This window comes from Ctenocephalides felis, unplaced genomic scaffold, assembly GCF_003426905.1.
Source record: "Ctenocephalides felis isolate EL2017-DRISC unplaced genomic scaffold, ASM342690v1 CF-g0.4_SCAFFOLD_01170, whole genome shotgun sequence".
Taxonomy (NCBI): Eukaryota; Metazoa; Arthropoda; class Insecta; order Siphonaptera; family Pulicidae; genus Ctenocephalides; species Ctenocephalides felis.
The window spans coordinates 59,244,278-59,268,159 of record NW_020537324.1 but is presented as its reverse complement, the minus strand read 5'-3'; the positions used below and the strand labels follow the sequence as shown (position 1 = coordinate 59,268,159).

Genomic DNA, 23,882 nt, shown 5'->3' with positions numbered 1-23,882 from the left:
TTAAAATATAAGGAAGGAGAAGAATGTAGATGATTGATGATTTACGAGAGAAGAGTAAGAAAATTAATTGTAAGAAACGTGGAAGCTGAAGTTTGAAAATAACTATAAAAATTGAATAATGATAATAAAACTACAATGGGAATAATAAACAAGGCAGGGAGAGGTAATCATTGATTTGTGGTGCCACACCTTCGGGCAGCTACTCTTTATTATTATATATATAAAATTATATATACAGTGAAAACCTGTTAAGACGTTTTCCTAGGAACTACATGTATGCTTAACAAAGACAATATGTTTCAAAGTGCGGAGACCGGCGTAAAGTGGCGTATTATGCGAGAAATCTTATAGAGCAAAATCGTCTGAACGGGGTTCTACTGTATTAATGTACATTGTAAGTTCATTTTCTTTTGAATTCGCAATTTTTGATCAAAATTTTCTGTTTCATCCTCATGTAAACATCATTAATTCATAGATAGTCATTGCATACAAATTCAGTGGGTGTTGATCAAGTTATTAAATAATTTTACTGAGTAGAATTTCTACATTTCATAAATAAATTAATATTTTAATTATGGATGAATTTGCCAATTAATGAGTAATGAAATAAAATTCTTCAGATAGAAGGTTTGTTTGAAATGTGGATCGTATTTTTATATATAATGGTTAACAAATCTTTGAATTGTTTACAAAGCTTATCGAATTTCTATTGCAGGTGGATTAGTAAATTTCGAATGGTATGCCATTTCTAATTATAAGTAGATTCAGAAACTAAGGTGATAAAGTCATTGTTATATAAATATATGCGTTTCAAAATGACTAATATAAACAATAATATAGGCATATTACAATTTTAGTAAATAATGTGATTTCTATAACATATTACTCATTACAAAAATTTCAATGGCTTTATTTATTAATTGATAATTAGTCACACTTCTAATATTTATATAAAACTATGACTCATACGGCCTTAAGCGTATATTAATATGTTGTCAATAAAATGAGTTTAATAATAAATAAACAATCTATTTATTCGAAACGCAGTTAGAGCTCCAAAAACGTATTATATTTTGGATTTGAAAATTTCGCCATACAATCACAAATGAACCTGCGCAAAAACAAAGTGGCACGTGTCTATCATGCAGTTGTTAAATTTTCATGCTGAAGGTTAATACGAAATATTGCTCATTTCATTTCTTAGTTCTAATGACTATACATTCCTAATATAAGGTTGTCAAATATCTCCCTTCCGCTTTTTTGCTCTTTATTCAATGCTTTATAAAAAGTGTTACAGTGATCGGATTTAGTTCAAATATGCGCCGTTTTGTTCGACAATCTGTTTCCATCTAGACGGCAACTTCATAATACCTCCCTCGTAGAAGCCCCCCTCCTTATTTGCGAAGAACTCGGACAGCCACTTTTCACAAGCCTCTTTTGAGTTCAACTTTACACCACCAAGGGCATTTGCCATGGACAGGAACAGGTGCTAATCACTTGGCGCTATGTCCGGGCTATATGGTGGATGCGATAAAACCTCCCATCCGAGCTCCCGTAGCTTCTGACGAGTCATCAACGAAGTGTGTGGTCTGGCGTTGTCCTGTGACGACAAATACCGATCAAATCAAATATGATTTGACCGGTATTTGTCGTCACAGGTCTTCCGCCGGCTGGCTTATCCATGGTGTCGTTTTCACCGGCTCTGAATCGTCGAAACCATTCCTCCGCGGTTCGAAGTGATAGAGTACCATCCCCCAAAACACCATTAATCTCACGGAACGTTTCTCTAGCGGATTTGCCTTTAACGAAGGAAAACTTTAAAATAGCGCGAATTTCGGCGTTAGTGAACTCCATATTTACACGTCTATAACTGTTGAACGCAATATCCAAACTAATCATGCATAGCGTCGTTTTGTAGGTTATGTAAAGACCTTTCAAATTATGTCTAGTATTGCCAGATACGAGCTCTGTAGCGCTTTGTACATAGCCGCAAAATTCAAAAGACAAAAAGGCGGAAGGGAGATATTTGACAACCTTATGCTTTAAGTATTAATTATGAATTAAAGCTTGACAAAAGCTTGAAATAATATTTATATTTATTGATTACGGCTTGCTTATGAATAAATAAATAAATAAATAAATATGATTGTGAGTGTAACACTGATTATATAGAGGGTGGAGGGACACAAATGCCCAGTTTATTTTTGAGCAATTATATTGTAAAACCAAACCAATTACATCTTAACAAATAACATTGATCAAACAAACAACTATCTGACTATATTCTGTAAAACTCGCAGCTAATTTATCATTGTAGAAATGCGCTTTTTTGCTGTTATTCAAAAATTAGTATATTGGTTCTTTTTATCCCAAAGGCGAGGTAAATTGGGACGACCAGGAGGCAAACAGGTCCATTGTTTTATTTTAATTTTAAATGGATTTTACGAAATATTAGCTACATTATTCAACCAGTGCAAATTATCATCTTTGTGTGTACTGTAAATAACTTTGATCTGGTATTTTAGAAATATTAATTATATTATGAGTAACTTTTTATTTAATTGAATTGATTTCTTGCAATATTGTTTTTTTAATTTAATAAAGAGCAAAAAAGCGGAAGGGAGATATTTGACAACCTAATATTTTCTTCTCAAATCATTAATTGTTTAATAATTAAAAATATATTGTCATGGTATTGCCCCTGGTATATATTTATTTATACATAGTAATTGATTGATATTTTCTCCCCTTTAACTTCACCTTTCTGGTTACTGTGCTTTAAGCTCGGTGCACACGACGCAAGTATTTCATGTAAAATATTTTCAGTCAAGTTTTTATTGTAAGGTGAGGGTGTATTAAGAAACTGCTTTATTGGAATGTAAACATTAAACATTTATGTATTAGAATAAATCTATGAGATAATCTTATCTTATATTTATAAGAATTTAATAAAATAATAGATAAAAATAAAAAATAATAAAATACCAGTCACATTTTACGTTTAATACCAGAATGACGGTGCGAGTCAATTTGAATTATTTGCATTTTTTATGTGATATACATAACAATTTCAAGTATTTTTTTTAAATATTGTTTTCGTTTTTCATAGTACAATAAGAGGTATACAATTTCTTTTCCTCCCTAATCCCTTACCTAAATTGACTCTCAATCAGGCACCAACCTCCGTCATTCTAGTGTTAAATACGCTCACCTTACGATAAAAGCTTGACACAAGATTAAATATACGCCTGCTCCACAGGCAGATATCAAAACATTAATACCTTGAATGATTTTATGTCAGATCCAATGCCTTCCATCGTCCGTTCATGATTTTCGCTCGTTCTGTGCAGTCCACGTCAACGAATCCAGTTATCTGGTTATCCAGTCCCTACGTACTTGCAGAATTCGCGCACGTGTTCCCGATCCGACCTTGGCTCGCGCTTCCACAACGCCATAGCCACACTCCTCAACCAGCCAATAGAACATAGAGATCGGCCTGCGCAAACAAATAAATAAACATATAGATAATTGTAATAATATTTAATTTCTGTTTTGTTGTCTTGATGAGGAAACATGTGTAAACAACAAGCGAGTTATAATCGCTTTTGTTTCGAAGTGTGTCAATTAAATATTAATTGCAACGCGGCGCGATATATTCATTACAAAGTGTTATGAACTATAATGAGATCATATGTTTGAAAAGTTATAAAAATAATAATAATAAAGGTTTGTGGGATTCATAACAGAAAATTTGTGTTTGTAATATATATTTTGATATAAATTTTGATACTTTATATAGTTAGTTTTCGATTGATTAAAGATTTAATGAATTTAATGAATAAGATTTAGAGTCATATTTATCATTGGTGGTCTTGAATAATTTTTACAACACTACGTCTCAATTATAATATTGTATCCGTTTTTCGGAAAAAAAATAATTTGAAATACATACAACCTGTCCCCTAACTTGGGAGACCCAAAATATAATTAATACAAAAATAAAGTTAAAATTAGTTTCAAAGTATTTGGGGGTCCCAAATACTTTAGAACTAATATTAACTTTATTTTTATTATTAATTATATTTTGAATTCTCTATATCCCTTAATTTAAGAAAAAGTCTATAATGAATGAAGTTGTTGCTAAACGCGTTTTTTGACCCTTGTCAAAATTTAATTTTAGCCGTTTCGCTACGGTAGTGTTTTCCGCAAGTGATACTCTGCTGTATGGGGAAGCAGTCGCCCAGTAGGGCTACTATACAGACCAGACATAACAACATATTAAATTTTAAGATTTTCCAATCATCATCAATAAAAATGTATTTAAAACTTCAAAATTACACTTCTAAACATCTAAAAACTACAATAGGAATTAGAAAACTTCAAAAATAATTAAAATTCTTAATATTTCAACTCAGAGTTGTAAATTTTTAAAGGTTGTTTGTCGAAGCTTCAGAAGCACATAGAAAAAGGGTTAAATAAATAATGATTTTCAATGTATGATTTACGAAATCTACGAGAAAAATGTTTCATAACGATTATATTTTAACAATATTAATTTATATAAGAACTATAAATAACAGTAGGTTAATACACTTTTGATGCTAAGTTTGATAAATCAGAACTTCAAGAGGTAATGGCATTTTCTATTTTTTGCAATAATCATATAAATATTATAAATTGAACTGTTTCGTGGTCCATATAAATCAATAAAAATAAAATACTTTATATTATATAAATAATATTATATAATTAAGTAATAATTATAAGTAATATAAGTAATTTTCAAAATAATATTTGAGGGAAAAATGTAGAGCCAATTTTCGTTTTAGGAGCACTTTAAGTGCTCGTTCAAGTATTACGTAAGCAGATTTATTACAATTATTTACCCCCCCCCCCACCCCTTTGTCAGCAAAAGTAAGCAAATTTCTTACCGAAAATAAGCAAAATAAGCAAATCAATAACCCCCCCGCCCCCTATAGTGCTTACGTAATACTTGAACGGCTCCTTAGATATGTAAAATAAAATTTTGTATTCTGGTTTTGTTTTAAAACAAAAAAAATATTTTATAGGTTGTTATTTAATTAAATTATTTATATTTGATATAATTAATTTTGTTGAGCACCCTATACATATGAAGTATATCAATGAAATGGTTTTGTATATAGTAATAAAGCATTTTAAATATTCTGAGAATGCTCATTCCGATCTGTTTATTTATCCGATCTCAATTAAAGAAAATTGGTATACGTTTGAATCTCAGAAACATTCATACTTAAAAATAACTCTCGATATATTTACATATGTCTCGCCAGTTTTTAAATATATATATATATATATATATATATATATATATATTTATATATCGAAAAATTGCAATAAACGTAACAGATCTGGCCTTAACAAACACACATCACACGGCCGGCATACCCAGACAAAAGACCCAGTCTGGCAAACCCATTTCCTTCGCTATACAAAAAAAAACACACACATATATATACACACACATATATATATATATATATATATATATATATATATATATGTGTGTGTGTGTATATGTGTTTGTGAATATATATTTAGTTTATTTCCGTTTTTGTATGATCGTTTACATGTGCATTAATTTAATCAGAATCACAAATCACAACGGAATCACTTATTAATAACGGTGAGGTGCAATGTGCGGGAATCACAAAGTCCAAACAGCTGACACGTCCGTAATCGACAAAAGACGTCATAATATAAAATTCAGTTGAGTGGACAATGAAAAGGCATTATGCAATCGAAAAATTAATCATTCAACTCAGATGGATATGCAATTCTGAATATGCATACATATGAAAATGACTCTACTATAACGCAAAAATACACTAGTATTAGGTACATAGAAGTGTACTAAAATTAGTAAATTGTTCTAACTGCACCAATTAGGTCCCTTGGTGATAAATTTGGTTATAAAACTGTTCCTCCTCTTAAATAATTTATACAAGACATTATCTAAAAGTTTAACCTATCATTAACATTCTTCAAAATTTGACGGAGAATTTATAAAAGAATGTTTACTGATAATTTTAAATATGTAGTTTTAACTGAACTATTAGATAATCGTAAATACATGCAATGCGATGTTAATATTACATGTATATTGCATCTGAAATTATATCATATGAAATTTTTCACTTTTTTCGATTTTTTCACATATGAATACTCATAATCAAACACAACATAAAGAATTAATATAAGTAAATCTGATTAAAATAAAAATTAAGATTTTTTCAGGTTAAATGTATAAAAATAAATAAGTTTCCTTAAATCACATACCATCACGATTTTTTCTATAATTTATGATTATTCTAACATATTTTTTAGATTTACAACATAAATTATATTAAAATAATTCCAAGAGAATTTAGCAGTTTTAATTTTAAGAATAACCTATAACTTTAACGAAACTTTCGAGAATTACGTAAAAAAATCTATGATATAATTAATAATTAAATGTTTATAACATGTATAATATTGACAGAAACAGCAGAGTACACATACACAACATGAAAGAATTGCCTTTATAGATGATTATTTATTATTAATAGTTTTCCACATTGAAGGGTTTCCAATTGATTTCTTCTTAATTTTTGTTCACATGATTAATTACCCCTATTTCTTTAAATAATTCGAACAACATCTATATTATATATCCAAAAAATTAAGATCGTTAAAATTCAGTACATATAATAGAACATTATTATATTATTAAGAAATAGCATTGTTTCAAATATGAAACAGCTCAAACAATTTAGAAGACTGCAAATTAATTCAAAATATTAGAAAGCAATGTATAAAATAAAAACTTTATGATATATTTTAATAATTTTAATTTTATATTTAATTTTAATTTACAGTTTAGCATAGGTCTTAAGATTCTTGGACACATACAGTCCAAATACATTTTTTTCTAGAGTTCTATTGAATAAAATTTGAAGAGTATACTAAAAGTTAAGATGGAGAAAAAATTAATTGTGCAAAAAAATGAGTGTAAATTGGGCGTGCCAAGCTCGTCAAGTTGGAAAACCAAAAATATATATAAACACATTTATCGAATTACATATCGAAATGTAATTTAATAATTTATTCGTAATTTTATAACAAGTATTTTTATTATTCATGAATTTGAACTAGATATTATAGTTTAAGGGAAAATTGTGAAAAACTTGTGCAGAATATGCATATTCTCAATAATATAAATTCAATAAAAATTATTAATAATGTTGAGTTAGTGAAAATTGTTTGAACAATTTTGAACTAAATACTGCGAAACACTTTATTGAATTTTAGACATAAGTTAAAAATACTTTCAATGTAAATAATATATATATATATATATATATATATATATATATAAGGTTGTCAAATATCTCCCTTCCGCTTTTTTGCTCTTTATTCAATGCTTTATAAAAAGTGTTACAGTGATCGGATTTAGTTCAAATATGCGCCGTTTTGTTCGATAATCTGTTTCCATCTAGACGGCAACTTCATAATACCTCCCTCGTAGAAGCCCCCCTCCTTATTTGCGAAGAACTCGGACAGCCACTTTTCACAAGCCTCTTTTGAGTTCAACTTTACACCACCAAGGGCATTCGCCATGGACAGGAACAGGTGGTAATCACTTGGCGCTATGTCCGGGCTATATGGCGGATGCGATAAAACCTCCATCAACGAAGTGTGTGGTCTGGCGTTGTCCTGTGACAACAAATACCGATCAAATCAAATATGATTTGATCGGTATTTGTCGTCACAGGTCTTCCGCCGGCTGGCTTATCCATGGTGTCGTTTTCACCGGCTCTGAATCGTCGAAACCATTCCTCCGCGGTTCGAAGTGATAGAGTACCATCCCTCAAAACACCATTAATCTCACGGAACGTTTCTCTAGCGGATTTGCCTTTAGCGAAGGAAAACTTCAAAATAGCGCAAATTTCGGCGTTAGTGAACTCCATGTTTACACGTCTATAACTGTTGAACGCAATATCCAAACTAATCATGCAAAGCGTCGTTTTGTAGGTTATGTCAAGACCTTTCAAATTGTGTATAGTATTGCCAGATACGAGCTCTGTAGCGCTTTGTACATAGCCGCGAAATTCAAAAAACAAAACGGCAGAAAGGAGATATTTGACAACCTTATATATATATATATATATATATATATATATATATATATATATTCATTTAAAATAATAATTTGAACAATATTTTCAACAAAAATAAATGAATGGTTATATTTTATCTGTTATAATTGTGCAACCAAAAATAAACAAATCATAAACACAGTTCGTCTTAATTAAATATTAGAGAATAAATCATCAAATACAACAATTATTAGGCTATCCACAACAAGAAGAATCTGATGAAGATGTAAAAAATAATGTAAAATAAACTATCTTCAAAACGACAATTGAAAGTACATAATCTAAAACGGTTCCATGCCCCTGGCATGAGTTAATAACTCCATCGAAATCTCTCTCGGTGTATTTATCGCGAACAAACAGTAATATGACAAGCGAATATCGGTTCCTTATCACGCCCAGGGGTGAAAATGTCGTGTTCCGGTGCACTCGTTGCGTCACTTCCTGTACTTCGATAACATCACATCGACGACGTTCGATACGAAAGAGTTCAACATTACTCAGAGCTCGAATAACTTTGACCTCGATTCGTTCGCGATCTGCCAAAAATATGCGTTCGCGAAAAACATAAAAACATCGCGCAAAACACATCAAAAATAATAATCATGAATGGCACTGTAACCTTTGATCAATGGACGATCGATTTTATAATATCGTTGGTATTGTGCCATATAATTGGATTAATAACACTGGTATAAAGGAATACAGATGTAATACATTTTTCACGGTTCATTTTAATGTTTAGGGCTCATTGTTTGTCCTTTTATTTTTTTATAAGACCATCTGAAAATGTCAGGAAGCATCAATAATTTATGTATTTGACTATTATATATGAAACTATTTTATCTGGCAATTATTCATATGGTCTTACATTGCACCAAGCTAATAAACGGAAATCAGAACTTGTGGGGCGTCCATTGATCACGTGATCGATTACTAATAATTTTTGGACACCCTCTACTCCTTAGTGATTCGTGGTGATATTTAAAATTGCACTCCCTCCTGCGATAAACATCACAAATCACATACATTTTTAGTACCTAGAAAATATGTAAGCTTTTTGAAAATGCTTAAATTTTTTTGGATTTTAATCAAAATTTAGGTAAAAAATGAATACACGTGATATTTTACTGGGCCACCCCCCTCCCATGTGTGATTAATAGACTCTACCATAAAACTTCTATATGCTGCTATGATGATATCTCCTAACTAAAAGGTTTTTTTCAGATGGCAACCCAACAGTTAGTCTATCTTAATTTGATATATTTCATTATTAGAATCACTCTAGTACTGGTGACATTTTCAATTCGATGCAGCAGATTCTAGAGAGGGGATATTTTCATTTAAAAACTTTTTTTTTTTTTCATCTACATTTTGAAGTGAAAATCGATGTCACTACCACTTGACATTAGTCTGTCCGAGGTTGCTATCGAGCCTGCAAATCTTTCGATTGAAAAAATATAGTTGTAAGCATTAGTCCCAGCTTAAAAATGAAGTGAAAATATCAATGAAAATGACTACGTTAACTTTGTTAACAAACCTAAATGAGTCAAAAAACTCATAATAAAATAACTAACCAAAACTTTTTTTTGGAAGTTTAATAAAACAAATTTGTTGCATATTAATAAAATGTAACATACACCAAAATATAGTTAATGTTGTAGAAACTAAATGACAATATTTAAGTATTTATAAATATTTACTTCCGAATTCTGTCGTTCCACAGAATCTGCTTTTTCAACATCCATTCATAATGTTTTAAAACACATAAATCATCTTTGAGAGTTCAAATACACAAAATACTTAACCTAAATTCCTCTCATAATATTTGTTTATCAATCGCCATATCATCTTGTCATTATCAGTTGTTCAATTTCTATTTTCGGAAATATTTCTAAACTTCAGCGAGCTGTTTCATACCAGTATCAACAACGTAAGTTCAATTTATAAAAAGTCTAGCAGAATTTCTTGAATCGAGATAGCTCAATGTACCATTAGAATGTTAATTAAAAGTTTTATTGCGGTGATTGATATCAGCAAATCAAATCTATGTAATGGAAATATGAATAATAAAAACTCATGAATTATAAATGTAAAAATTGAATCTTCATCATCTAACATTTTGCTTTCTGTGCCATCAAAGATAGAAACGGTTTGACTAACAATTAAAAATATATGACAGTTCAGTTTAAAAAAAAAATGTGAGAAAGCGTAATATTTGTATACTCTGCTAGACCATTGTTAAGTGATGGTAAGAAAATGAAAATTTGAATAAAAATGATTTCGTTACCCATTTGTAGAGGTACAAATTTATTTCTTATTAAAAACAGGCTTTCTCATATAAAACAATGTTATGTCATTTGTATTAAAGCTATTTATTTAAACAATGATCAGAACTTTTTGGAGTTCAATAACCTGTTGTAATGAATTGTTAACTACGTAGCTTTTAATTATAGATAGCAACTCAAATAGTTGCCAATAATATCTGTAATACAGATGACTTCCTATTAATGCAGCAATTCCAGGTGAGGCCTATTTTCACTTGAAAAATTATCTATATTTCTAATTGAAAACCGGTGCTACTACTGCTTGAAATCAAGCTGGAATCGACCTCTGAGGAAAAATCATTGTAATGATATTTCCTCAGTTACAAAAGGTTTGAAAGTAGCAGCCCTGCTATGTACAGTTAGAATAAACTGTCGTTTACAATAAAATGCAACAAAGTACCAACTATCCATGCCAAACAGAGTATGACTTCTGGTATAGTTCGGCTTACCATATGACAGTCAACTTCCTAACGTTTATCGTGTCTGTCGCAGATTAGAAACGGATGTTAAGAATGAATACAATAATGTAAAAAATCGACAGAGGAAGCGACGAGGACGAACCACTCGAATTTGCATAATTCTTCGATATCGATTCAAAAACTTATTCCCGAACCGTTTTGCCATACATTTCCTCATAAATGATGAGAACTTCAATTTATATTTCCTACATCAGAACTGGGAAAGGATAAAAGTATATAATTATGAAAAATGATAATTTGTACATTTATATGCGTAATCTCATTCTTTTTTATAATTGAATTTTATTGCAAAATTTTTGTTAATGAACTAATAACGCAGATTATTTGCGGTGAGATACTACTATCTGTACATAAAAGTACGTATATGCATCAATTAGTATGTATGTTAAAACTTTTAGATAATTTGAGGAAAAAGAAATAACTCTTGAACAAAAAACCCTGTATGGGCTAGCAATCATTATTCTTGGGTTCGATGCCAACTTTGGCCAGTTTGATATCAAGCAGTGTAACACCTTGCTTTCACCTAAGATCATTGGATCACAAGTATGATCTCAAGTGAAAATAGCCTTTCGAAGGCATTGCTGCGACATGTGTACATAAATATTAGAATTTAATATTTAATATCTAATAATCTAAATAATCTAAATAATATCTGAAAATTAGATATATACACCTAATCTTGTTTTATACCAATTTTATAATTATAAAGGAGCATGAAAACCAAAAGCAATAGTATGTGTACTTCTCTATGTTGTGTAATATCTAACAAATTTCCCTGAATCTTGTACGAAATACAATTTCTTTATCATACTAGTAAATGAGGGTTTTTGTTAAATATAGGGAAGACAGGGTACGATTATGCAATGGTACGGTAGTGACAGTCGTCATAATAACTAAACTATACTAATTTTGAGATAGAGTCTAAAGAGAGAAAGATCAAGTATGATTGTTTGAACAAGTTCCCATTATTTCTTTCAGTCAGTACCTTACGTTAACATGATCTGTAGACCTTATTGCTTTTAAAAAGTCAAAAATAAGTTTCGTGTTCGAATTCTATGAATCATAACCGTTAATTGTATACAGATAGATCACATTGTTTGTTATTTTGCTGAGTTTTTGTGAGTCAGTAGTTTGTGACTGAGTATTTACCAGCAATTAGTTTTTGCTTAGATAATTTAGTTCAGCCATAATGATGATTTGTTTTCAAAGGCTTGCGTCGGGTACGATTGTGACAATTTTGTGGGTACGATTGTGACAATTTTATGGGTCCGGTTGTGACATGTATTTCTTGCCCTTTTTGGGTGAAGATTAAACCGATAAAAATATCTAACTTTACTAACTAAGACAAAATAAGTAAAAAAAAAGAAAAATTTTTATAAGAAAAATAAAATTTCACAAAGAATACTAGTTAATGTTGTTTAAAATATTATGTTTTGTTATAAAATAGTTTTTCTCACAGCCTCCCCTACACATACATATTTTTTCTTATATTTGCTAAGAAATGATGTTTTATACTGATTTTATGACAATAATCATGAAAAATAAATATGTGCAATTCTCTATTTGGTGCCCCTTTCTATGCTCTATTATTTTTTCATATAATTTCACACGTGATTATCTTATCTTAGATATCCACTACACAATAGAATTAATAAATAAAATAATGTATTTCAAAATGTCATCACTCCGAATTTTCTTCCAAATTTGTACCAGTTTCTCCTAAATTTCGATTACGAAATGGATTCCAAATACGGCATCGCACGCCGTCGAAGTTTCGAGCAATTAACATCCGGCGGGCGTCCGGTATTTAAATCGTTCGGACACGTGTCCGGATAGACTTCCTGTGTGGAAGAGGAGAGACGCATAATCGGGCGCGCACGCAAAGAACATAAAAAGACATGGCTTTAGTCTTAATAGAGAGCCGGCGGGAGAGATTGATGCATTCCTTAGTGATTCTTAAACATCTGCAATTACGATAGTAGAGGACGATGGATAATGCATTTATTTTCTACTATAGAATTATATGGAGTAAAATCCCAATAAAATATTAATTATATTTTATATTTAATATTAGCAGCAATCAGAACTTAACGAGTCCTATCAGCTGTTGTGCTGACTTCCTTTGACGAATTTATTATTACAATTTCTGTAACACTGATATTTTTTTTATTGATGCTACAATAACTGGCTCTTCACTTGGAAACTATGACTCGAACCACTATATATGAATATATAAATATTAGTAACCATATTTTCCGATGTCGCAACAGGCTTGACATAGGGTTGTCCAAGTCGGGCATCGAACCTGGAACTTGTGATTTCAATCCCATAGCTATAACAAAAAATCCAAGGAAAAGCTCATCACAATAAAGTGAAATTCTATGTTTTAATGATAAAAATAATTATCATAGTATAAGAAATAATAACTGTAATTTTTTTTATTAATAGTTTGAATTAACCAGCGCGGAGAGGAAATTTCTGCTAAGAGTTATTAAAAAATTGTCGTCTATTATTTTTACTCCGAATATTGTGACAATTCTAACTAATTAAAATTCATATCACTCTACCCGAAGCTTTCAGTATATTCGCTATTCACAAGTCGATAATATCATATTAGATATTTATTTATATTATTAGCAATCAAAACCTAATAGTTCAATTTGCGTGTTGCGACTTCTAACTACCGTGAATTTATTATAGATGGCAACCCAAAGGTTGGCCTATCTCTTTTTGATTTATGATTTTAATAATTTTAATACTGATGACTTCATTTGATGCATCAATGCCGATAAGAGCTATTTTTACTTGAAATTATATTACTATCAATATTTTCAAGTAAAAGCTAATATCACCACTGCTTTACATCAGGCTGTCCGAGGTAAATGCAGGCCAGGAACTTTTAATTGGAACTCTAACCACTAATCCACGGTAAACAAAATTTTATTTGAATCATCATCATAATCATCAGTGATTGTTCGTGAATTATAAAAATGGTAAATGTTGAATGAAAGTTTGTTCAGAAGAAAAAGGAAAAATGCAGAATAAAGTTACGAATACAACGGTATATGATTCGGAGTATGTGTCCATATAATTTCCCTGAGATTTTCTAATTTTCCTTAAATTTTAGCAAATACGAGGTTGCGATATATGAAAAAAAAACTAACATTTTGAGACAAATCTTTCAATACATTGGCCAAGGAATTCAATTACTACAGGATGCGCTATTTATATGTGGTCAATGGAAATGATGAATAACTTGAACAATTTTCAATGAATTTTGATAAACTTTCAAATTTCTATTATTATCAAATTTAAAGCCTTGCAATTTTTTCAAGCTAGGTTTGAAAGAGCCTTTACTGCACGCAATCGGTTGAAATATGTCAAAGTTATTCAATGTTCCCATTAACCACATATTGATGGCGCACTCTGTAGCATTCTTTTTAAATATAAAAAATTATATATACATAATATTTATGATACGCAAAAAAGATCACAAATCACGCATACCTCTGGTATCACAAATTGCCATTCCTTGGTCGAATGAATTATCGATTAATCGAAATCCTATTTGCATTCAATGCCTAGAACTTCTTATCGTGAGAGTTGCAAAACCACCGCGTGATTAAATGAAGATTATAGTCGTATAAAACTACGTTCTGTCTGCGGGATTAGCGGTTAGCCATACTAGACGGCAGAAGTGCGAATAAATATAGATGCTATATGCAGAGAGCAATCTTGTAGTTATCGTGTCCGCCGTGATGATTCTATGTTACACTTAGCAGAAAAGTTAATTAGAAATTGCAGAATTTAATAAAATGTTATAGGCGCAGGTACTTGTTTTGATGGAAGGTATATATTTGAACTGCACACATGCACATGCACATGCACTTCATATATAGTGTATATATATACATATCATGTTCATGGCTATTGTCATTATTTTCAAAATTAATATTAGTATTATTATCATTGTATTATTCAATTCAATCAAATTATTTATAATTCTATCATATGCAATTTCTCTATTTTATATGAAAATACAATTTTTATTTAATGTTTCTAATTACATTCCCGTAGGGTAAGTTAAAGTAATCGCAAAAAATAAAAAAAAATAAATTTTAGTTTCTCTTTACGTTTCAAGACCTCCAGAACATTTTGGCATACCTTAGAAAAAATGGCTGTGCGTGTGTTTGTGTATGTATGTATGTTAACAATTTTTTATCGACGATTTCGAGAATACGGATCAACCGATTTGAATGATTCAAAATACATTCGATTCCTCAATGGGAAGTTGTGCTGATTAGTTTGGATATTATTTCCCGATTACAAAATGTTTTGCTTAATTTTATCCAATATTTTATCCATATTTTACCACATCTGTGATGCAAACGTATAAAGTCAAGAACTAGTAGGTGGGTGAGTAATCAATTTTACGATCATATTATAAAGTCACCGACAATTTCAACCAACCTCACTAAAAATTCTTCTCACGATTTCAATTTCCTTCTGTCAACGCCGAAATGAGCTCGCACGTCTCGTTTCCGTGCCGGCAATTAGGAAGAATCATTACCTAATCGCGCATCCCACTTGCGAGCAAACATGTGAAACGGCTGTCGTGAATAGGCGGCAGAGAAAAATATCTCGGACAAAAACGTACATGGATCTATATAGTAGAACGAATAATTGAAACAGAAGTAAATAATCTCGATAATTGATTATTTGGTAAAGTGGGAAAACTATATAGTGCTATCCTAATTATATTTTTAAAAATTAACTATAGAGGAGCATGATATCGTGCCTTGAAGCAAATTGACGGAACTTCCTGTACCCTAATTTAGAATGTTTAAAAGCCTCAACATTTTGTGAAAATTTTAGAAAAAATAGATTTTTTGGTTATTTGAAAATTTTACCCAGAAATTTTTCAAACCCATTGTCGGTCAATCCTACTGTTAATCCAGTCATTAAAGTAAGTTTACCCCGGAATTCGAGATACCCAGCCGTAAGTCTGTAAATATTTGTATATGGACACCCTAAAGTTGTCTCAAAACCTACATATGGTAGGATGTCAATACCATATGTAGGTTTCGAAACAACTTTAAGGTGTCAATATACAAGTACTTACAGACTTACAGCTGGGTATCTCGAATTCCGAGATTCTTACCTGATTTAAGCTTAAATGAGTGGACTATGTCAAAAATGTCAAAGACATTTCTTCACTCGTAAGCATTAAAACTTTATAAATCTTGGTTCGTAACCCAAAAAATTAAGAAAAAATGTACTGATTATTAAACTCTTTATAAAATATCTGATATTTTGATGAGCATATGTGTATGTAGTTATCATTTTGGACCGACAAATGGGTTTTTTAACCGTTTCCGAAATCGCTAAACTTGTCTTTCCAAAAAATTTAATCAATTCTTCGTTCCTGCAATACAAGTAAAATGTTTTTTGTGTCCTTCAAATCGGATGCCTGTTCTCTCAAAAACTGAATTGCCATTTTTGCAATTTTTGCTCCGTATCTTTCAAAGGACTGGTCCTGCCTTTGCCAAAAACTAATCAGCACGTCACACCATCGGTATGATTCAAATGATTTTTGGTTTATTCAAATTGGTTAATCCGTGGTTTCGAAATCGTCTATGAAATTTTGTATCCGCACATACACACGCACACATACACATATATCCATGTTTCCTAAGGTATGCCAAAATGAGCAGAAAACCATGAAACGTAAATATATGCCAAAATTTTCATTTTTGTAAATATATGCAAAAAAAATTATTTTTTGCAGTTACTGTAACTTACCCTATATGTAATTGAAGTCAAATATTTTAGTGTATTTTTTAAAAAATGTTTTTTAGTTTAAGTAAAAAATACTTAAAATACCTCCTTCCCCTCTCGTGATATTCCGTGATTTTTTTTATCAAAAACCTCCTCCCCCCTTTTAAGTCACATAAGATTAGTGAACTTAGCCAAGATAGACTTTGATTTGAGTGGGTAGTTCTTTGAAGTCTATACAAAAATGTGATGTGATGTGAATTGTGAAAATTGATGCATAGCTTAAATTGTGAGATCAGATCATGATCGTATCAGCTACGTGTGACATAAAAAACAGTCGAAGGGATCGCAACCTGGTGTCGCAGACGCGCAGCGCGTGCTGGCGTTCGATCGGATCGGAAATAAGTGCGGCGGTATTTCGGACTCGCGAGTTCGTCGACCCGTCTACGTCGCGTTCGCCTCTGGTTGTTTCCGTGTGTGCTGGTGCGCTAGCAGGATCTCGCGCTAGACTAGCGACCGACAGACGAACGAACGATGACGCCCATGCTATAGTATAGACACAGTATGAAAAACATTATAGTATTTAAAGTTAGTGATCACATTACATAGTTTTGTCAATTTACTGCGACTAATTAAATATAGGGCAAGTACTGACCAAATGTCATGGATAGTCTCTATAGTTTTTACTGATCTTACATTCATTCACTACCAGTAACAATATTTAATCAAGTATAAACTATAATAACATATACATTAGGAAAAAATGAAACTATTAACAAAACTAATTTTGTCCATATAGTAAGGATAAAATGACATATAAGGTAAGGATATACTGAGATACAAATTTTTAGCATGACAGTTCACAAATAAATCGTTTGGTCCTCTTTGGGACATCAGCACATAAGGAGACGTCCATTACTCACGTGATCTAGTTTTTAGGAATTTTTGGATCCGTCCCTCCCCCACGTGATGTTTCGCGATTTTTTGTCAAACCTCTATCCCCCACGTAATATTTTGTGATTTTTTGTCAAACCGCCCTCCTCCTAAAAGCCTCCCAAAAGGGACAAATCATACATAGTAATCAACCTTCGCCTGCTCAGAAAGGGAAAAGGGTATTTTGCAATAAATGCAAGTCTCTTCATTTTACCAATAGATCCCGTGGTCTGTTTTGAGAAGTAGTTAGAGTAGAAGTTAAAAACCAATCACCTTTGACGGGTTTCAATTTTGTTTTTTCTTTGCCTCGATGTCATTTTATTCAATACGGAAGTTACCCGAAAATGGACAAAATTGAACAAATCATCAAAATTTCATCAAACGCCTGATAATTGCAATTAAATTGATCGAAATCACTAGTTTTAATAGAAATAATCACAAATCACCATGAATAAGTCCGAAAATAATAGATAAAACCATCTTGAAAATAAACTTTTGAAGGCGCGAGACACATTTGATCTGATTATCAACAAGACTGTGACAATGACGATCAACATCTGACCGGATTATGATTATAGATTTCTTCTCATGGTATACAGTCGCGGAAAGGTCACTAGAACTAGCTAATTCTTAAATAAAGCAATTGTGCCATTTTTTGGTTTGAGTTTTTCACATTTTCATTGAAAAATGCTAAATTACAAAACAATTACAAGTGTTCATTTTTAACTTCCCGTAGGTTATAGTAAAATGGTAAGTAAAAAATGGCTTTTTTTGTATAGCGAAGGAAATGCCTTTATGCATTTCAGACTGGTCTTTTGTCTGGGTATGTCGGACTCAATACAGTATGTGTATATGTTTAGTATGTAGGTATGTATGCCCGGATACAAAATTTCAATACATTCAATTCAATCATTCAAGTCCGATTTGAATGATTCCAAAAACATTTCACTGGTCCTGATGGAGTGAAGGGTATTTTTGAAAAGGCAGTTCTAGCGGTCTCGAAGATCCAATATTCAAAGTATAAAAATGACATTTAGAGGTCAAAAATGACATATGCGTATCAAAAATAATAATTCTTACCTTTATTTGTTTAATTGCCTGTAAGTTTATATATAAATATTTGATTTCTATCATTTTAGGTATGAATTTTCTGTTTTGTTCTTATTAAAATCTATGAAATATCTGATAATTTTAATAAGAACAAAACAGAAAATTCATACCTAAAATGATAGAAATCAACTATTGATATAATATATAAACTATTGGCAATTATTAATATTATAAACTATTATTGGCAATTAAACAAATAAAGGTAAGAATTATAAAATACTTCCAGATATAATAGATGGAAATCAGTCATTCCTAATTTTGTGAAAAGCTGCCCAAAACGTGTAAATCGGGTCTGCCAATCATGAAGTTAAAATCACTTGTTCTAGAAGCAAAAACCATCATCTTAGTTAACATATTCAATCCAAGCAGCTCTCAGTCCATTACGTGTGAGAAACTAATCTTGGCGGACGGACGGGAAGGAATCCAGACAGTCGCGACGGGACGCGTTGCGCGCGATGTCACACATAACACAAAGCCGCAGAGCTATCATCTTCTCGGCCTGATGAGAGGATTTAAAAGAACAAGATGATGGCGAGATGGAACGTGGTGGCTTGCAAGGCAATTGACTTTTGTACGGATTAGATGTGAAAACATAAGAAATACATGCTTTTTCCATACTCTCACGTCATAGAGGAAATGTTAATGTAAAGACGAGATTATGTAATGTGTAATGGTTTGATGGATCACTAGGATATAGGTTGTTAATATGCATGTTTTTATCATTATAGTTATTAAACAAGTCCGATGCAAAATTCAATTATTTGTATTCAGCACAAAAACATAATTACATAAAAAACTATTAATTTGTGTTTAAGCAAAAATATACTTTAAAAGTATCACAAAAATTTCCTATGCTCCATAGAATTGCCATCATACTAAGACGTCCAATCACTGGATTGGTATTCGATTTGAAACATTCTAAGTACTACCAAAAATTTGCTGATGTTCCACCATAAACAGGCTCAGATAAAAAAAAGTTCTAAAGAATGAGTCATTTAAATTATGAAACACAAAGGAAATCAAACTGCTTCTGGTTTCACGACCTAAATTTATGTAGAGAAAATATTGTTGCAAAAAATTATGGCCAATAATTAAATGATATCTAATAAAAATATATAACAAAAAGGTCTTCAACTTGTCAACATATAACTTTTTTTTAATTTTAATTTTTTTTTATTAATTATTTTTATTTGACCATCTATCTACATGGGATTTAAAATCAATTGTACATGATATAGAGTAGAATAAAAGCTAAAGGCTGCATTCATTGATGTAGTTCTTCACAGTATTGATTTATATAATATCAAAAAGAATAAATTTGAATTTCAACGCTGTGAAGAACTACATCAATGGATGCAGTTCTTAATTTTTATTCTTTTTTATATCATGTATAATTGATTTTATATCCCATGCAGATAGATAATCATAGTAGGTAGTTTCATAACTAAACACCAAAAGAACTAGTAAGTTATGCAAGTGTTATAGGATTGGAGAAATAAGTTCTTCTTCATCCTTAAGCAAAAAACTGGATGATATTTAAAAATTTTTAATAGGTAACTATATTGGTTAGATAATCCGCCTCTAAGAAGACTTCACAAGATACTGCCTTTAGACTTAATATAAAAAAATGTATTCCATGGTCAATACTAACATTTGTTCTTTTTGATTTTTAATTTATTTATTTGTCGTTAACTGTTTTTCATTTTTATTAGTGTTTTTTTTAATTTTTGTCCCTTTATCTCTTTCTTCGATTATTTATTTTTGATATGTAATTTAGCCCTATAACTTATAGAGTTCTGGCAATAACTCTGATTGTCGTGTAATATGAATAAAAAAAATTGTTATGCAATAATAGCATCATTGATCGCCGATAATCACCAATGTAACTACATCTTGTACGTGATAGACGTTGTAAATTACAAGGCGCCTCGATGTCAACAAATAGCTCATGGCTAATTGTTGATTCAATATATAATCACAATATCATTTTTATCAGACAATAAATAAAATTCTTTATTATATATTTATTGTATAACTCGCTTAGTAGCATTGTTACTTTAACAGACGATTCATTCATAGGATAAAAAAAAATTCTATGTGATTTCATGTATAAAATAAATTTTGTAAGCGTTTAAAAATTTAACATTTCCCAAAACTTATTCAAAAACACCGATTTCAATTTTGGATCGGTCTACAACTCATTTAGTCATGACAGTACCTAATAATGTATAATAAATTACCCATGTATAATTTGAATAAATGTCATAGAGTAAAGTTATTAAATTTTATCATCGTATTCTGCTGTGGTTAATGGCGAAAATTATATCCTGGCAAATAAGCTAACATATCATCTTCAAGATTTATTCAATTGCATATCATTAATCATTAGTAATAATTACATACATTATATATTATACTGAAATAAATTGCATAATATAATTACATAATTTAAGAACCAGTTATAAATGTTATCAATTTAGTAACAATATTCGACTAACGAAGCGTATTGCGGATTTAATAAACTCATATATCAAAAATTTGTTTAGTGATAATTTCAAGGGCAATAGATATATAAATGATATCTGAAGTAATAAAAATATTTAATATAATAATGTAAGCAAGAGTTCGTTCACTTTAATTAATTAATATAGTCGATATTTATTGATCATAATTTTTGTCAGCACATTTCGTAATTTTATCATTTATCTATTTTTACAAATATATATAGAGGAGCTAGGGGCTCATTGTAACAGAGGTAAGAAGTAACAATAGGATATTATACAATATCAAAATATTTCTTTGTATCGATATACGTCATGGACTTATAGCTACTGTTTGACGCTGTAAACAGATCTGTGCAGGTGTGTCATTTTCAACAAGTAATATAAAATTGAACTATCATAAAATTATGTTTTACGTTAATATAATCGTCTAGTTTTGAATTTTATATATCTTGTTTCGTTCCAAATTTAATTTTTTGAAAATGTTTGTGATTGCTAAATTGTTTAAATATTTATCTTGATTAATGTACAAAAATCACACCTAGGGTTACTCTAAAAAATCCTTGGGCTAGTTGTAACTTACAAGAAATATACACAGATCTTACAATTAGTGAATATTTAATTTATAATATGTAAGCACATGTAAATTATGTTGCAGGATACACTATATTTTATTTGTATTATGATATTAGTTGTAGTTTACGGTGATTTATAATAAGAATTTATATTACAGGAGACATATCATATCGCGTATCATATATTTTATTTGTATTGATTATTATTTTACTTGAAACCAAGTCAATTTTAACAATGAGTAAAGATTGTTTCTCGTTCACTACGTTTTTCTCTCGATACTACTTGCGCCCTGGTGGATGTTACAATTATCCCCAAACACAGTATAAGTTGTAATATTACACTTTTTCTAGAAATTGATTAATTTTGAAATAATGAACAAAAGTAGTAGAATTATTTTTACACAGGAATAATTACAGCATTTATCCATCTTTATTTCCTAAAAATATGATCAGCTTATATCTATATATATTATTTAAAAAAAAAAGCTGTTCCATAAGCTCCCACCTACTAACTTAATTTGGTTAAAATTATTAGTTCTTAAAAAATATTTAAATGTATTAATTTTGTTTTATCAATTTGTCTCTAATACAAGAGACACAATGTTTTATTTTGATTGTTATTACGTTTGATATTGTTTTTACGTTGATTTATGAAAAGGATTAATAAGCAATATGTCAATTCTCTTCAAAACATAAATAAGTATTATCGTCGTTTTTCGTCGTAATTACTTGATTTAGAGGACGTTACAACTAGCCCTAAACGCGGGGTAAGTTGTAATACCGCACTTTTTCTAGAAAATGATTAATTGTGAAATAATGAATATTTATGAAATTATTTTTACTTGATTACTTTACTTGGATTTGGTAGAGGAATATTATATTTGATTGATTTTACGTAGATGAATGAAAAAAAATACTCAGAAGCAAGTCAATTTTTTCAAAATGAAAGTCGTTATTACTTGCCCCGGTAGATGTTATTACAACTAACCCTAAACACGAGGTGAGTTGTAACACCACACTTTTTGTAAAAAATGATTAATAGTAAAATAACGTACAATAGTTATAAAATTATTTTTAGTTGATTCGGTAGAGGATTAGTTGCAGCATCCGCCCATCTTTATTTCATAGAAATATAATAAGTGGATTTCAAGATGTATTAATTAATAAAACGATAAAACTAGAACTAGCTCCCATACATATATATGTAGAGTGCGTATATGATTTCAAGAATTCATTATAGTTACAAGATATTGATTGTGGTTTATGTTGATTTATGATAAAAATGTATAATACGACAGACATTATACATTTGACTTGTTTTGATTAATTCTTTGCGTTGAAGAATGAAAAAATTTACTCAGAAACAAGTCATTTTTTTGAAAAATAAGCAAATAATAAATTATTATTAATGTAGTTACTGCTTGTCCCGGTAGATGTTACAACTAACACGGAGTAAGTTGTAAGGTAGCACTTTTTCTAGAAAATAATTAATTGTGAAATAATAAACAATAGTTATGAAATTATTTTTACTTGATTCGGTAGAGGAATAGTTGCAGCACCGGTCGATCTTTATTTCTTTATTTAAATATATTTATTAAAAAATATATATATTACTACAAGCTCCTAGCCCTACTACACATATATACATATGTGTGTGTATGTCCTAAAGAATTTCCCAGCAAAACATTACGTTCAACGAGCTCATTAAATAACATATATGAGCCTCGGAACAAATATCGGACGTAAAATCTGAGCGAGTTCTAAGAAAATATCACAATTTCCTCTAACAACCGTCGTCGCGTCGTCGCGAACGGCATTCTTTTCTTATATGTCGTAATAATAAGAAACGAGAAATAAACGGAACCTCCTCGCCGCCTGTGAGAAAATGTATCTTTCTCCGAGATAAAGGATTAATGATAAGTCACGTTCTGGTGAATGGTAATGCTCACACGTCACGATTGAGTTACGCGCGCAGTGATGTCATGCGTCATTGGCCCCGCGCTGC

General features: G+C 30.5%; 1 protein-coding gene and 1 long non-coding RNA gene across 2 annotated transcripts in view; both read right to left on the bottom strand.

Annotated features, from left to right (window-relative positions):
- LOC113367454 (N-acetylneuraminate 9-O-acetyltransferase-like) overlaps positions 1–1,474 on the bottom strand; it is an 81,138-nt gene extending 79,664 nt beyond the window's left edge. The window contains exon 1 of the mRNA XM_026609062.1: positions 1,372–1,474. Within this exon, the coding sequence (XP_026464847.1) occupies positions 1,372–1,474 (103 nt within the window). The remainder of the gene's footprint in view (positions 1–1,371) is intronic.
- Positions 1,475–3,153: 1,679 nt separating this feature from the next.
- LOC113366501 overlaps positions 3,154–23,882 on the bottom strand; it is a 34,862-nt gene continuing 14,133 nt past the window's right edge. The window contains exon 3 of the long non-coding RNA XR_003366279.1: positions 3,154–3,496. This is a non-coding gene — a long non-coding RNA (uncharacterized LOC113366501). The remainder of the gene's footprint in view (positions 3,497–23,882) is intronic.